The following is a 13,239-nucleotide window of genomic DNA, read 5'->3' as shown; positions in this document are numbered from 1 at the left end:
CTTTCCCCCCCTTCCAATTGTGAATTAATTCATAAGAAGCTTTAGCTGTTGGAGTGAGGAGCCCTGCTGATAGAGAAGGCTGCAATGAGCCTCCAAGCCTTCCATCCCATCCTCTTTCTGAACTTACTCATTTTCTTTTATAATCGCAGAAATTTTCTCCTCCAGTTCTTTCTCCCGCTTTAACTCAGTGCAGAGACGTTGATATCTGGCTTGGAGACGAAACACGGCTGCACTGTGGCGGGCAAATCAAAGGAAGGCAGACAGTGAGAACACGGAACCAGAGAACGTGGCCAGTTTAAGTGAAGAAAGAACCCACAGGCTTTCGGGCTGAGATGCGTGTTTGAAATATCTCCCAACTTATATTAATATTACAACTTTAAGGGAAATCCTCCAAAGCTGTCTCACTCTTCTTTTGCAAAGGGAAAATCCGTCTACACTGGTTTCCAGAAAAAGCTGGGGGGATCAAATGCAGCCTTGCATTCTGACCTTGGGGCCAGGGAGGGAGTAGGTGACCATGCTTGGGCCATTGGCAGAAATGTGCCCTGGTAAGTGCCCTGCAGGTGTGGCATCCTCTCTGCCCTCAGCAGCCACAGTTACTAAAGGCAAAGAAAGCTCCTCCCACCAAAGACCCGGGAACTACCAAACTGGTCCAGCGCTAGGAAAGGATATGATTTTATCACTGGAAATGACACTGAAGATGTATCACTAGCAGCTTTACTGCTGCATCCTCAGTGCCATGGGACCTTTCCATCTGCACTGCAGCATCTCTCTCCTCCTAGGAGAATGTGGAAGCTGCCTGAGGGCTTCTTTTAAAACCCAACTCCTGAATAATATAGTTATTGGTCTTAGATTAGTCCTTAAGGATCACCTAGCCTAAATCTTTCATTTTACAGGTGAGGAAACTGAAGCCCAGCAGTGGTTAACCATATAGTCATTATATGACAGAACTGAGATTAGAACTCAGGTCCTTGGACTCTGTATTTCACTGCATCAGTCAGCAATTTTCCTAATGAAAGAAAGAAGTGGATTCCCCTCTGTGACTACCATTTGAGCTCTGGTGTAGAACTCTTTCTACAACTCCAGGTTGACTTGTTAATTTAATCCCCATAGAGGGATACTTGTTCTTCCAACACAAGGAGGAGGATATCCATTCCCATTGAGCCTCCTGGGAGCTGCCATGATTGGGGGTCAGTGAGTTTCCAAGCCCCCCCCCCCCAAATAAAACATGCTTAGAGTTTTATGTCCTAACAAAGATGGCTGGATTATTGGACACTGACCTACGATGTATATAATCCAATGGCTAAATCTGTATTTTCTTTTCTCTGATGTATTTTAAATCTCCAACAGAAGGGATACGGCCATTGGCTCCTTCACAGGGAAGGCAGGCAGAGGGAGCACTGGGCACCATGGTGCTCTGGGCAGCTCCATGCAGCTCTACTCACTTGTTGTTGGCATCTTTCTCCATCTGTATTTCAGCCTCCACTTCCATTTTCTGTTTCTGAATCGACTCCATCCTTTGCATGGAATTATCTAGATCCTCCCTGGAATCGAAATCAAGATTTTAGCTGGCTCTTTGATCATCCTCTTCCTCTTCTGGAAGGTGAGGCCCCCTGGGGAGGGAAGGAAGGAAGGAAGGAAGGAAGGAAGGAAGGAAGGAAGGAAGGAAGGAATGAAGGAAGGAAGGAAGGAAGGAAGGAAGGAAGGAAGGAAGGAAGGAAGGAAGGAGGATGGCATTCCTACTTGTACACAGGAGAGGAGGAGTGGCGCAGAAATGGTAGAGGATGGGGCTGAGCGGCTTTTCTTTTGTTTTGTTTGCTTTTGTTTTGATATGATTTTGCTGTGATTTTATTGGTGTCAGGAACTCCCAATGATGTACTGCCCTCTACCACTGCAGCTTAGAAACTCTACTGACATTGACCATTTTAGACACTTGTCTAGAACACAGAACCGTTCATTGACTTGCCCCGGGTCACACAGCTAGTAGGTTTTTGAGGCAGTACTCGAACTCAGATTCTTCTGACATCAAGGCCAGCTCTCTGTCCTCCTGGGAAGCTAGAGATACTCAGACAAATCAAACTTCAGTAGGCTCCTGTCTTCCCTATTTACCGTCCCTAACAGCTGAACATCTCTAGGGGGCAATATCATTGATTGTGCTGTCTGGTTCACACAGTCCTACCCAGAGGCTCCAGCTGAAACAATCCAGGTGGGGACAGAAAACACTGCTGGGGGCTTTGAGAGACTAGAAATGTCCCTAAAAAGGTCATGTCATTCAATGCTCCAGGAGTTCTTGAGTTTCCCTCAGTTCTCCTTTGGGCATTTCATCGCTTGTTATCACACATGAATTTGAACCTGACCCTAAAGCCAATGCCCAGGAAAGCAGCTCTGCTGCAGAAATGTGCCCTGGTAAGTGCCTTTACAGGTGTGGCAGCCACAGGTACTGAAGGGCAAAGAAAGCTCCTCCCACCTTGGAACTCCCATCTTGGAACTATTGAACTGGTCCAGCACTAGAAAAGGATATGGTTTTATCAATGGAAATAACACTGAAGATGTATCACTAGCAGCTTTACTATTGTATCCCAAGTGTCACGGGAACTGTCCATCTGCCCTGTAGCAGCTTTCTCCTCCTATTAGAATGTGAGCTTCTGAGAACAGAGATGTTCAGTGAGTAGACAGTAAGTGCTAAATAAATGTTCCTTCCTTCCTTCCTTCCTTCCTTCCTTCCTTCCTTCCTTCCTTCCTTCCTTCCTTCCTTCCTTCCTTCCTTCCTTCCTTCCTTCCTTCCTTCCTTCCTTCCTTCCTTCCTTCCTTCCTTCCTTCCTTCCTTCCTTCCTTCCTTCCTCCCTCCCTCCCTCGCTTCCTTCCTCGCTTGCTTCCTTCCTTCCTTCCTTCCTTCCTTCCCTCCCTTCCTGTCCCTCCCTCCCTCCCTCCCTCCCTCCCTCCCTCCCTTCCTTCCTCCCTCCCTCCCTTCCTTCCTTCCTTCCTTCCTTCCTTCCTTCCTTCCTTCCTTCCTTCCTTCCTTCCTTCCTTCCTTCCTTCCTTCCTTCCTTCCTTCCTTCCTTCCTTCCTTCCTTCCTTCCTTCCTTCCTTCCTTCCTTCCTTCCTTCTCTCTCTTCTTCCCTTCATCTCATGACTTCCCTTGGTACCATGGACAAGGAGGATTCTGGGTCATACAATTATAAGCAGAGAGGGGAAAGCTCTAACCAGTTATAACTATATGACCCAGAAGCTCTCTTTTCTGTGTTTTCTTGCCTCTAAGTATGCAGAGTGGTGTACCTATGAGAGGCAGAGTTTGTGTGCTACCAAGCTAGAAAAAACATGCTTTCTTTTTCTAGTCCCTCCTTTTCAGTTGCTGGTTTGGAAACAAAATGTTGAAGTCTTCTTTGAGTTACACACACTAGTATCACTTTCATGTCATTTGCTCCATGATTCCCAGGGAAATATCTATCACAGAAGAAAACCCACCAGCACAGCCTATGGAAAGGCTGGTTTCTTCAGTCTCCCTAATCACTGCTATACTAGGAATTTTTTTTTGTCTCTAGGCATGGTATCCCTGGCAACAATCAGTATTCAGCATCTCTTTATACTATTCTTAATGGACTAATTAGGCCTTCTGACAAGGAGGGGAAGGTTTAAAGGAACTTAGATTTAGGCTGTTGGGAGGGGGGTTGGATGAAGGGTATGGTTTACCTTCCTTCCTTACCATTTTAGAGGCCTCTTGATAAAAAGGAAATGTCTTCCAGTTTGAGGAATGGATAAAAGAAAAAGGTGTACGTGAATGGGAGGGAGTAGTGTGAGGAGAGAAGAAGGAATTATAATGGAGCCATGAGATGAAGGGAAGGAGGGAAAGAAATAAGGGAAGGAGGAAAGGAAGGAAGGAAGGAAGGAAGGAAGGAAGGAAGGAAGGAAGGAAGGAAGGAAGGAAGGAAGGAAGGAGGGAAGGAGGGAAGGAAGGGAGGGAGGGAGGGAAGGAAGAAAGGGAGAGAGGGAGGGAAGAAAAAAGGGAGAAAGGAAGGAAGTAAGGAGGGAAAGAAGGAAGGAAGGGAAGAAAAGAAGGAAGGAAGGAAAAATGGAAGGAGGGAGGGAAGGAAGGGAGGAAGGGAGGAAGGGAGGGAGGGAGGAAGGGAGGGAGGAAGGGAGGGAGGGAGGGAGGGAGGGAGGAAAGAAGGAAGGAAGAAAGGAAGAAAGGAAGGAAGGAAGGAGGGAGGAGGAAGGAAGGAAGGAAGGAAAGAAGGAAGGAAGGAAGGAAAAAGGGAAGGAGGGAGGGAAGGAAGCAAGCAAGCAAGGAAGGAGGGAAGGACGGAAAGAGGGAAGGAGGGAAAGAAATAAGGGAAGGAGGAAAGGAAGGAAGGAAGGAAGGAAAGAAGGAAGAAGGAAAAAAGGAAGGAAGGAAGGAGGGAAGGAAGGAAGGAAAGAAGGAAGGAAGGAGGGGAGGAAGGAGGGAAGGAAGGAAAGAAGGAAGGGAGGGAGGGAAGAAAAGAGGAAGGAGGGAAGGAAGGGAGGGAGGGAGGGAAGGAAGGAAGGGAGAGAGGGAGGGAAGAAAAAGGGAGAAAGGAAGGAAGGAAGGAGGGAAAGAAGGAAGGAAGGAAGAAAAGAAGGAAGGGAAAAGGGAAGGAGGGAGGGAAGGAAGGAAGGAAGGAAGGAAGGAAGGAAGGAAGGAAGGAAGGAAGGAAGGAAGGGAGGAAGGGAGGGAGGGAGGAAGGAAGGAAGGAAGGAAGGAGGGAGGGAGGGAGGGAGGGAGGGAGGGAGGAAGAAAAGAAGGAAGGAAGGAGAAAGGGAAGGAGGGAGGGAGGGAAGCAAGCAAGGAAGGAGGGAAGGAAGGAAAGAGGGAAGGAGGGAGGGAAAGGAAGGAGAGGAGGGAAAGAACAAGGGAAGGATGGAAGGAAGGACTCAAGGAAGAAAGAAAGGAGGGAAAGAAGAAAGGAAGAAATTATTTGTGTTGAGCCTATACTCGACACAAAAAAAACAAGATCTCTAAGAGAGATCAGATCCACAATTCTAAGAATTCGCCTTACCTCCCCCAAAAGGCGTCCCCCCTTCTCAGATGTCTTTGTCACAGCAGGAGCTCATGATTCCCCGTGAGTTAATAACTGAGCCCCCACCAGAGAGAACCTTGGCAGTAACCTCTTCAAGATTCCCTCATCCCTGCACACTGGCTGTTGCTGGCAGAGTAGTAGCTGCTGAGCATGGCAAGTGGGAGAGACCCTCCGAGGGATCTGGGCTGCCTTTCTCAGACCAAAGGTCCAGTGTGTTACTGAAGTTTTCTGCACTAAGATTCACTTACTTGGTTTTCAAAAGGAAAAATTTCTTTTCCTCGTTTATCCTATCCAGATTGTTCATGTTTCTTCGAAGGTATAATGTGCGGACTCTGTCCTTGTACGTGAGTTTCTTCTTCCTGTTCATTGCCATCCTCTTTTTCCTTAGTATACTTAAAAGAAAAGAAAAATACTTCCAGTTACAGGTGATGGGCTGGGCATAGTTAGCAAGGCTGGGCCTCCTACTTGCTGTGTATGGAGGGGGAAAGGGGAGGCCAGTTGGGTCCCTGCTCTTGTCTTCCATTTTCTCGCCCCTAAAATGAATGGGTGGCGGCACTGGAAGGCTTCAGGGATGCTTTCCAGCTCTCAGGGCTTTGAGCCATGAATTCCAGAGTCAGGGTTGTTCTTTGACTCTATAGGCTCGTCAGGGAAGGCTAGTACTTTTCAAACATCCCCAACTGCTCACACTTCTGGAATTTGAGGAAAAGAGAACATCAGAAAAAAAAATCTATAATATCCGATTTGATAATCAGAACAAATCATGGCTAAAGTCTCCTATTCCCTCAACTCATTTATCACTTATAATATCCAAGAAAAAGGAACTTAGCTTCAGAAATAACCATCAACTACTTTAATACCGGAATAGGAATCAGGACAGCTAGGTGCAAAGTGGAGAGAGTGCCAGGTCTGGAGTGAGGAAGATTCATCTGCTTGCATTCAAATCCAGTCGCAAACACTTACTATGTGATCCTGGACAAATCACCTCACCCTGTTTGCCTCAGTTTCCTCAGCTGTAAATTAGCTGGAGAAGAAAATGGCAAACTATTCCAGTATCATTGCAAACAAACCCCAAATGGGGTCACAGAGTCCAAAATGACTGAAAAATGACAAATAACAAAAAGGAATGAGGAAATGGATATTGTTCACAAATATTGGCTAGGTCCATGAATCTTTCTAAATCTCAGTTTCTTCCTCTATAAAATGGGTATATTTATATAAAGACCAACTTTAGCTATCTCACAGGGTCCTTGGGAGATTCAGATAAGATAATAGAGATGCAAATACTTTAGGCTATGCAGACTCAAGGAGATATTCTTTTTTCTTAGTCCTACATAAGAACAATATTTCCTTTACAAAATGAACAGTGCTCTTGGTAGATGAATCTGAAGTGAATAATTATAATCACAAAGATATTTATATATAGTATGCAAAAGATCTAGCTAGTCCTTTACAAACACTATCTTATTTCAGTCTCACAATCAAAATACTACCAATATTCTGTCCCTATTTTATAGCACAGGTCCTGATGATCAGAGACTAGTACATATGGTTATATAATAAATACTGGAGGAAGGATTTGAACTCAGATCATTTTGATTTAAAGTCTAACAGTATTACATCATGTTAGTTGCTATTGTTGTTCAGTAATTTCAGTTATTTCTGACTCTTGGTAACCCCATTTGGGGTTTTCTTGGCAAAGATACTGGAGTGATTTGATATTTCCTTCTCCAGCTCATTTTGTAGATGAAGAAACTGAGGCAAACAAGGTGAAGTGACTTGCCCAGGGTCACAGAGCTAGGAAATGTCTGAGGCTGGGCTTGTCCTCTCCAAGATGAGTCATTCAAGGGTGTAAGGCCTGGCACTCTACCCGGTGTGCTGCCTGGCTCTCCCTCCACTATGTCTTCCTCCCAACTCAACCTCACAATGGACACGCAATGCCCAGGTTGATGGTACTATACAATATATTCTACAATCTCCAGAATATCATAAACCAAACCACTTTCTCCTTTAAAAAAATAGAAGATGTCTTCAGTGACATGCTAAATATTGAACAACCAGCTTTAAGCATAAACTGCATTATTGACATTTTCTCCATCACTTTAAGTTCAGACAATGAACAGAATGATAAATCAAGTCCTATTCAGTAGCAAATGCTGATTTTTTTCCCAAACCCTGAGCTTTTGTCTTAGAATCAATGTATTTTTTTTACACCCCCACCTTCCATCTTAGAATCAATACTGTGTATTAGCTCCAAGGCAGAAGAGTGTAAGGGCTAGGCAATGGGGGTCAAGTGACTTGCCCAGGGTCACACAGCTGGGAAGTGTCTGAGGTCAAATCTGAACCTAGGACCTTTCATCTCTAGGCCTGGCTCTCAATCCACTGAGCTACTCAGCTGCCCCCTTAGAATCAATGTATTAATGGTTCTAAGGTGGAAGAGCAGTAGAGGCCAGGCAATTGAGGTTAAGTGACTTGCCCAGGGTCACATAGCTAGGAAGTGTCTGGGCCAGCTTTGAACCCAGGATCTTTCATCTCTAGGTCTTGATCACTATCCCCTGAATCACTTAGCTGCCCCACAAACGTTGGTTTCCAAAGTGGGAATGATCTCATTGAAAATGTAAAAATTGGCTCTCACTAGTTCAAGCTGACTCTGAGCATACCTCTCCTATGGGTAATAACAACAATATATAATATAAATATAATTATAACATAATTATAACATAATTATAATATAATATGATATGATATGATATGATATGATATGATATGATACGATACGATACGATATGATATGATTAATATAATATGATATAATATGATATGATATGATATAATACAATATAATATAATACAATATAATATAATACAATACAATATAATATAATATAATATAATAAATATAATAAATATAATAATATAATATAATATAATGTGATATGATATGATATATGATATACTATACTATGATATGATATGATATGATATATTATATTGATATGATATAATTATATATCATATCAATATAATATCATATCTTATTATATTAATATTATATCATATAATATCATTAATATTATATTATAATTTATATTATATTAATTATATAATATATTATAATATAATACTTAATTATTGTATTATATGAATATATAATTGTATAAGTATTAATAATTCATTAAAATTAAATTAAATTAAAGAAATTAAAATAATTAAAAATTATATACTAAAAGGTAGTAGTACATATAGGCTAATTACCATTCATAGTCAAATGAACGGCCATGCCTCTTGAGAATCATTTTCTCTCTTTCCTTCTCACCCGGTAAGTCTCCATATCCTTCTGTTTTGTGGAATAAAAATAATATTTTTACAAGAAACATCAAAATGTGAAGTTTTAATAGCTGCTTTTATTCAACAGACACATATTAAGTGTGTACTATGTGCAGGAAACAATGCTAGAAGATGGGGTCCCAGACTTAAAAAATGATGGTCTCTGTCTTTAAGGAGTCTTAAATCTTCTGGTGGGGGGAGGAGGTGTTCACACATAACTTCTAAACAAGTTAGGATGTGGTTCTGTCCATAGAAGAGGTCAAAAAAGAGTTTCCTGAGAGACTGAAAAAGGGAGAGATTGCTTCAGGTTGCGTAGAAAAGGGAAGATTTCATGGTGGAGGTGGCACGTGAATTAATACAAGTCAGGAAGGGAAAGAGATCAATAGACAAGTAAGGGGCATCAGGTCCTGGCTTGGGTAGAGAAGGAAGCATGGCAACATAGTTGTGTACAATAGCATGGAGGTGGGAGAGCACATAGAAACGACACCTTAAAAGTTTCGTTTATGTGGATAGTAAAAATTCCTTGTCACTAGGCACCAAGGAATGTGATTTTCCACTTGGAAATAGAAAGAGACAAGTACTCTCTACCATCATGATACAGCTGCCACGGAAAATCAAATACAAGCACTAAGAATAAGTAGTGCATATCAGACAGGTCTTCCAACCCACTGATAATTCATGCAGATAGCACAAGAAAACTTTTCCCACTGCTGGCATTTCTGAATAAATATGTCATATGCATACCACTTGCAATATAAAAATACATCAGGCTATTTTCATTAAATATTTCTTAAGAGAGTCAGCATGGTACTACAAGCAGTCAATGACCCAGGACAATTCTGAGGGACTGATAAGAAAGATGCTATCCACATCCAGAGGAAGAACTGTGGGAGTAGACATCCAGAAGAAAACATGTGATTTGTCACTTGTTTAGATGGGCATGTGATTTGGGGTTTGGGTTTTAAAGGATTGCTCTTTTACAAAAATGAATAATATGGAAATGGGTTCAACTGATAATTTATATATGTGTATAACCCAGTGGAATTGCTTGTCAACTCTGGGAAGGGGGAGAGATGGGAGGAAGGAGACAACGTGAATCATGTAACCATGGAAAAAAATTTAAAAATTTAAATTTAAAAATTAAAAAAAGAGAGAGGCAGTGTGGCTTCTCCATGGATAATGAATGGAAGGCTGGCCTTGAAGCTGGACAGACCTGTATTCAAGTCCTGTCTCTCATACAGCCTGCAGGATTCACAAGTCTTGTTTGTCATCATGTACTGACTGTGTACTAGTCAACTCTGCTAGAAGATGCCAAACTGCATTGCTAGGAGGAATTTCCTTCTTTAGCTCCCCTTTACCAGCAGACAGCAGAGGGAAACAGGGATAATTGATATTATACTGCTTGCCTTCTCAGAAGATTGGGGGAGGGAGAGCGTTTGGAATTCCAAAAAAGTTTTTTAATGTTAAGAATAATGATTTTATTTTTTTTTTTAAAGCCAAGTCACAATAATGGCTTTAAACTGCTAGTGAAGCCTGCCTCCCATCTCTTGGAAAAGGACATCTGATGCACTATGGGCATGTTGGTAGATTGTGCTCCTTTGTACCTGAAAAGGACCATAATGACATCACGAGGAATGATGTCTTGACTTGTGCATAAATTGTATTAAGTGAGGCAGAGTTACACAAAGTCATTAACCTCACTCTGTCTTCCAGTCATAGAAGTCTAGTGGCAAGTCAAAAGTCAAGACTAGTGGTGATGGGTATTCACGAGCAACTGGGAAACACTTTAAAAATGCTCTGTGTCTCCAGATGACAAATGGTCAAGGGACATGAATAGGCAGTTTTCAGAAAAAGAAATCAAAACAATCAAAAAGCACATGAAAAAGTGTTCTAAATCTCTCCTGTTTAGAGAAATGCAAATCAAAACAATGCTGAGGTACCATCTCACACCTAGCAGATTGGCCAATATGACAGTAAAGGAAAATGATAAATATTGGAGGGGCTGTTGCAAAATTGGGACACTAATACTATATACTATTATAATATATTATATATAAAATATATAATATAAAATAATATAATATATTAATATAATATACTATTATATATAATATAATAATACTAATACATTGCTGGTGGAGTTGTGAATTAATCCAGCCATTCTGGAAGGCAATTTGGAACTATGAACAAAGGGCTTTAAAAGAATTAATGCCCTTTGAACCAGTCATACCACTGCTAGGTTTGTACCCCAAGACCCCGAAGAGATAAAAAGGAAAAAATACTTGTACAAAAATATTCATAGTCGTGCTCTTTGTGGTGGCAAAAAACCCTGGAAAATGAAGGGTTGTCCCTCCACTGGGGAATGGCTGAATAATTTGTGGTATATGATGGTGATGGAATACTATTGTGCTCAAAGGAATGATGAACTGGAGGGATTCCATGTGAACTGGAAGGACCTCCAGGAAGTGATACAGAGTGAGAGGAGCAGAACCAGGAGAACATTATACACAGTAACTGAAACAACATTGTGAAACTATCCAATGTAATGGACTTTGCTTCTAATAGCAATGCAACAAGCCAGGGCACTCCTGAAGGACTTATGGGAAAAAAAATGCTATCCACATTGAGAGAAAGAACTGTGGGAGGAGAAATGCAAAAGAAAAAACATATGACATCACTTATCGCATGTATATATGGGTTTATGATTTGGGGTTCAGATTTTAAAAGATCACTCTTATAGCAAAAATGAATATTATAGAAATAAGGATCAAGTGAAAACATTCATACAACCCAGTAGAATTGCTTGTCAGCTCTGGGGTGGGGTGGGGGGAAGGAAGAGGGGAGGGAAAGAAAATGAATCTTGGAAACATGGGAAAATATTTAAAATAATTTTTAAAAACTTGGTGCCTCAGTTTCCTCATTTGTAAAATGAAGGAATTGGACTCAACAATGTCTAAGGTCCCTCCTAGCATTACAGACCTGGTTAACCAGTGGGGTCATTTGTTTTGCTTGACTTTATCCCATGAGAAAGTTCTCTGGCAGGGGCAGGGAGGAAATTAAAGGAGAGGAGAATCAGTGGGAAGTGATGATGTTATAAAAAAACAACAATACCTTAATAGGGCCTTTAAAAAAATGGGACTATAGGACCATCATTAGATGGCCTCTAGGTCCCTGGTCCCTGCCAGTTCCCAATCTATAGCCTGTGAATTAGTCATGCATCTGAAGACCAAACCTTTTCCTTAACCTGAATTATTCAGGCAATTCAGCTGTCTCTAGGATAGCTTGACCCAATTCTTGTATAGAGATTCTTAGAAACCAAATGGATTGACCACAGCGCAGTTATAAAAAGGGAGGCAGGGTGGAGGAGGGAAATACCCTTCCTGCTGCTACATTATTCATGGCTACCAAAGAGCAAGTCCAAGGCTGAAATCTCAAACTGCTTTGAGTGACAAGCAGTATGGATACTGCAATTCAACTATCTCCCTGATAGCAGCTGGGTGGCACAATAGAGAAGAGTGCTGGTCTTGGAGTGTCAGTTTTCTCTTCTGTGAAATGGGGATAATAATACCTACAGTATCAGTTTTACAGGCTTGCCATGTAGCTCAACTCTAGTGCCACCTCCTAAGGGAAGTTTTTACTAATTTTACAGAGGTATCGAGGTATCACAATAGAAAAGAGCACTGGACTTGGAGTCAGAAAGACCCGAGTTCAAATCCTGTCCTAGGCATTTCCTAGCTGGATGACCCTGGGAAAATTACCTAACCTCCCTGTGCCTCAGTTTCTTCATTGCAAAATGAAGGAATACGACTCAATGGCATCTAAGATCCCTCCCAGAACTACACTTAGGACCCTGTGATTTCCTTTGGACAGGTGGGGAGAGATAGAACGAGGGGGCACAGGGTGTGAGTATCATTGCAGCAGCAGCTTCTCCAACATCACACAAGTTACACACTTTTGCATGTTTTGTTTCCATTTATGATCAGTAAATAATTTCAGACTCCACCTCTTCTGAATTCTTCCAGATTCGAAATGGTTTCTGTTAAATCATCTTGTTTCTGAAAACGGAAATTAGCCATCTGTTCCTCTGGGAATAATCCAGCACCTTCTGTGTTGGTAAGGCAGAAATAAACTAGAAAAGGGAAAAAAATGAATATTTAGTCCATCTTCTTCACACCATATTTTCAGGAGAACTAGTCAAACTGGTTAACAAGACCACATACATATGAAGAAGACGGCCGGAGCCCCAGTTGTTAACAATCGTTATGCCCACTGCAGGTCTGGATTTCTCATGGAGCCCTGGACAGAGAAAGCCCTTTTTCTTCCATCAAGAGACTGACTGAAACTGATTCACCGGCTGCCCTGAAATTGACTTTTTTTTTTTTACAAACAGCTAGAATGTATTGAGAAATTAGGAGACAGTCTCCAGCTGAAGACCCGGTGGGTAACAGACCTATAGAAAGAGTCTCTGCACATCTGTTTCATGTAAAACAATAATGCCAAAACACACCATGAGAGAAGCCCCATCTAATCAAAGACAATAGCATTTTAAAAATCCATCAGGGGAACCACTGGGTGGCTCCGTGGATAGAGAGCCAGGTCTAGAGATGGGAGGTCTTGGGTTCAAATCTGGTCTTAGACACTTCCTAGCTGTGTGACCCTGGGCAAGTCACTTCACCCCCATTGCCTAGCCCTTACCCTTACCACTCTTCTGTCTCAGAACCAATATATGTTATTAATTCTAAGATGGAAGGTTAAGGGTTTAGAAAATCCATCAGATTTTAAAAGTTAATTTTTCATTTGGTATAGGAGGAAAAAAATCTACTAAGCCATGCGCTTACATGTCATGGAGAGTGGGAATGGTCAAATTTGAACCCAGGACCTC

The 13,239-nt window shown here is 41.8% G+C and overlaps 1 protein-coding gene across 4 annotated transcripts in view; it reads right to left on the bottom strand.

The window, feature by feature from the left end:
• CFAP74 (cilia and flagella associated protein 74) overlaps positions 1-13,239 on the bottom strand; it is an 82,357-nt gene that overhangs the window by 60,926 nt on the left and 8,192 nt on the right. For 3 of the 4 annotated variants that reach the window (XM_056796002.1, XM_056796001.1, XM_056796003.1), the window contains exons 2-6: positions 12,361-12,486; positions 8,286-8,367; positions 5,282-5,425; positions 1,443-1,541; positions 128-232 (exon numbers count right to left, since the gene is read on the bottom strand). In XM_056796002.1, coding sequence (XP_056651980.1) covers positions 128-131 — 4 coding nt within the window. In that variant the 5' untranslated portion in view covers positions 132-232; positions 1,443-1,541; positions 5,282-5,425; positions 8,286-8,367; positions 12,361-12,486. Of the gene's footprint in view, positions 1-127; positions 233-1,442; positions 1,542-5,281; positions 5,426-8,285; positions 8,368-12,309; positions 12,487-13,239 lie in introns of all 4 variants that reach the window. The other variant, XM_056796004.1, reaches the window with a different exon arrangement.

Source organism: Monodelphis domestica, chromosome 4 (genome assembly GCF_027887165.1).
Source record: "Monodelphis domestica isolate mMonDom1 chromosome 4, mMonDom1.pri, whole genome shotgun sequence".
NCBI lineage: Eukaryota > Metazoa > Chordata > Mammalia > Didelphimorphia > Didelphidae > Monodelphis > Monodelphis domestica.
The sequence above is the reverse complement of the archived record's forward strand: the minus strand, read 5'-3'. Positions and strand labels throughout refer to the sequence as shown.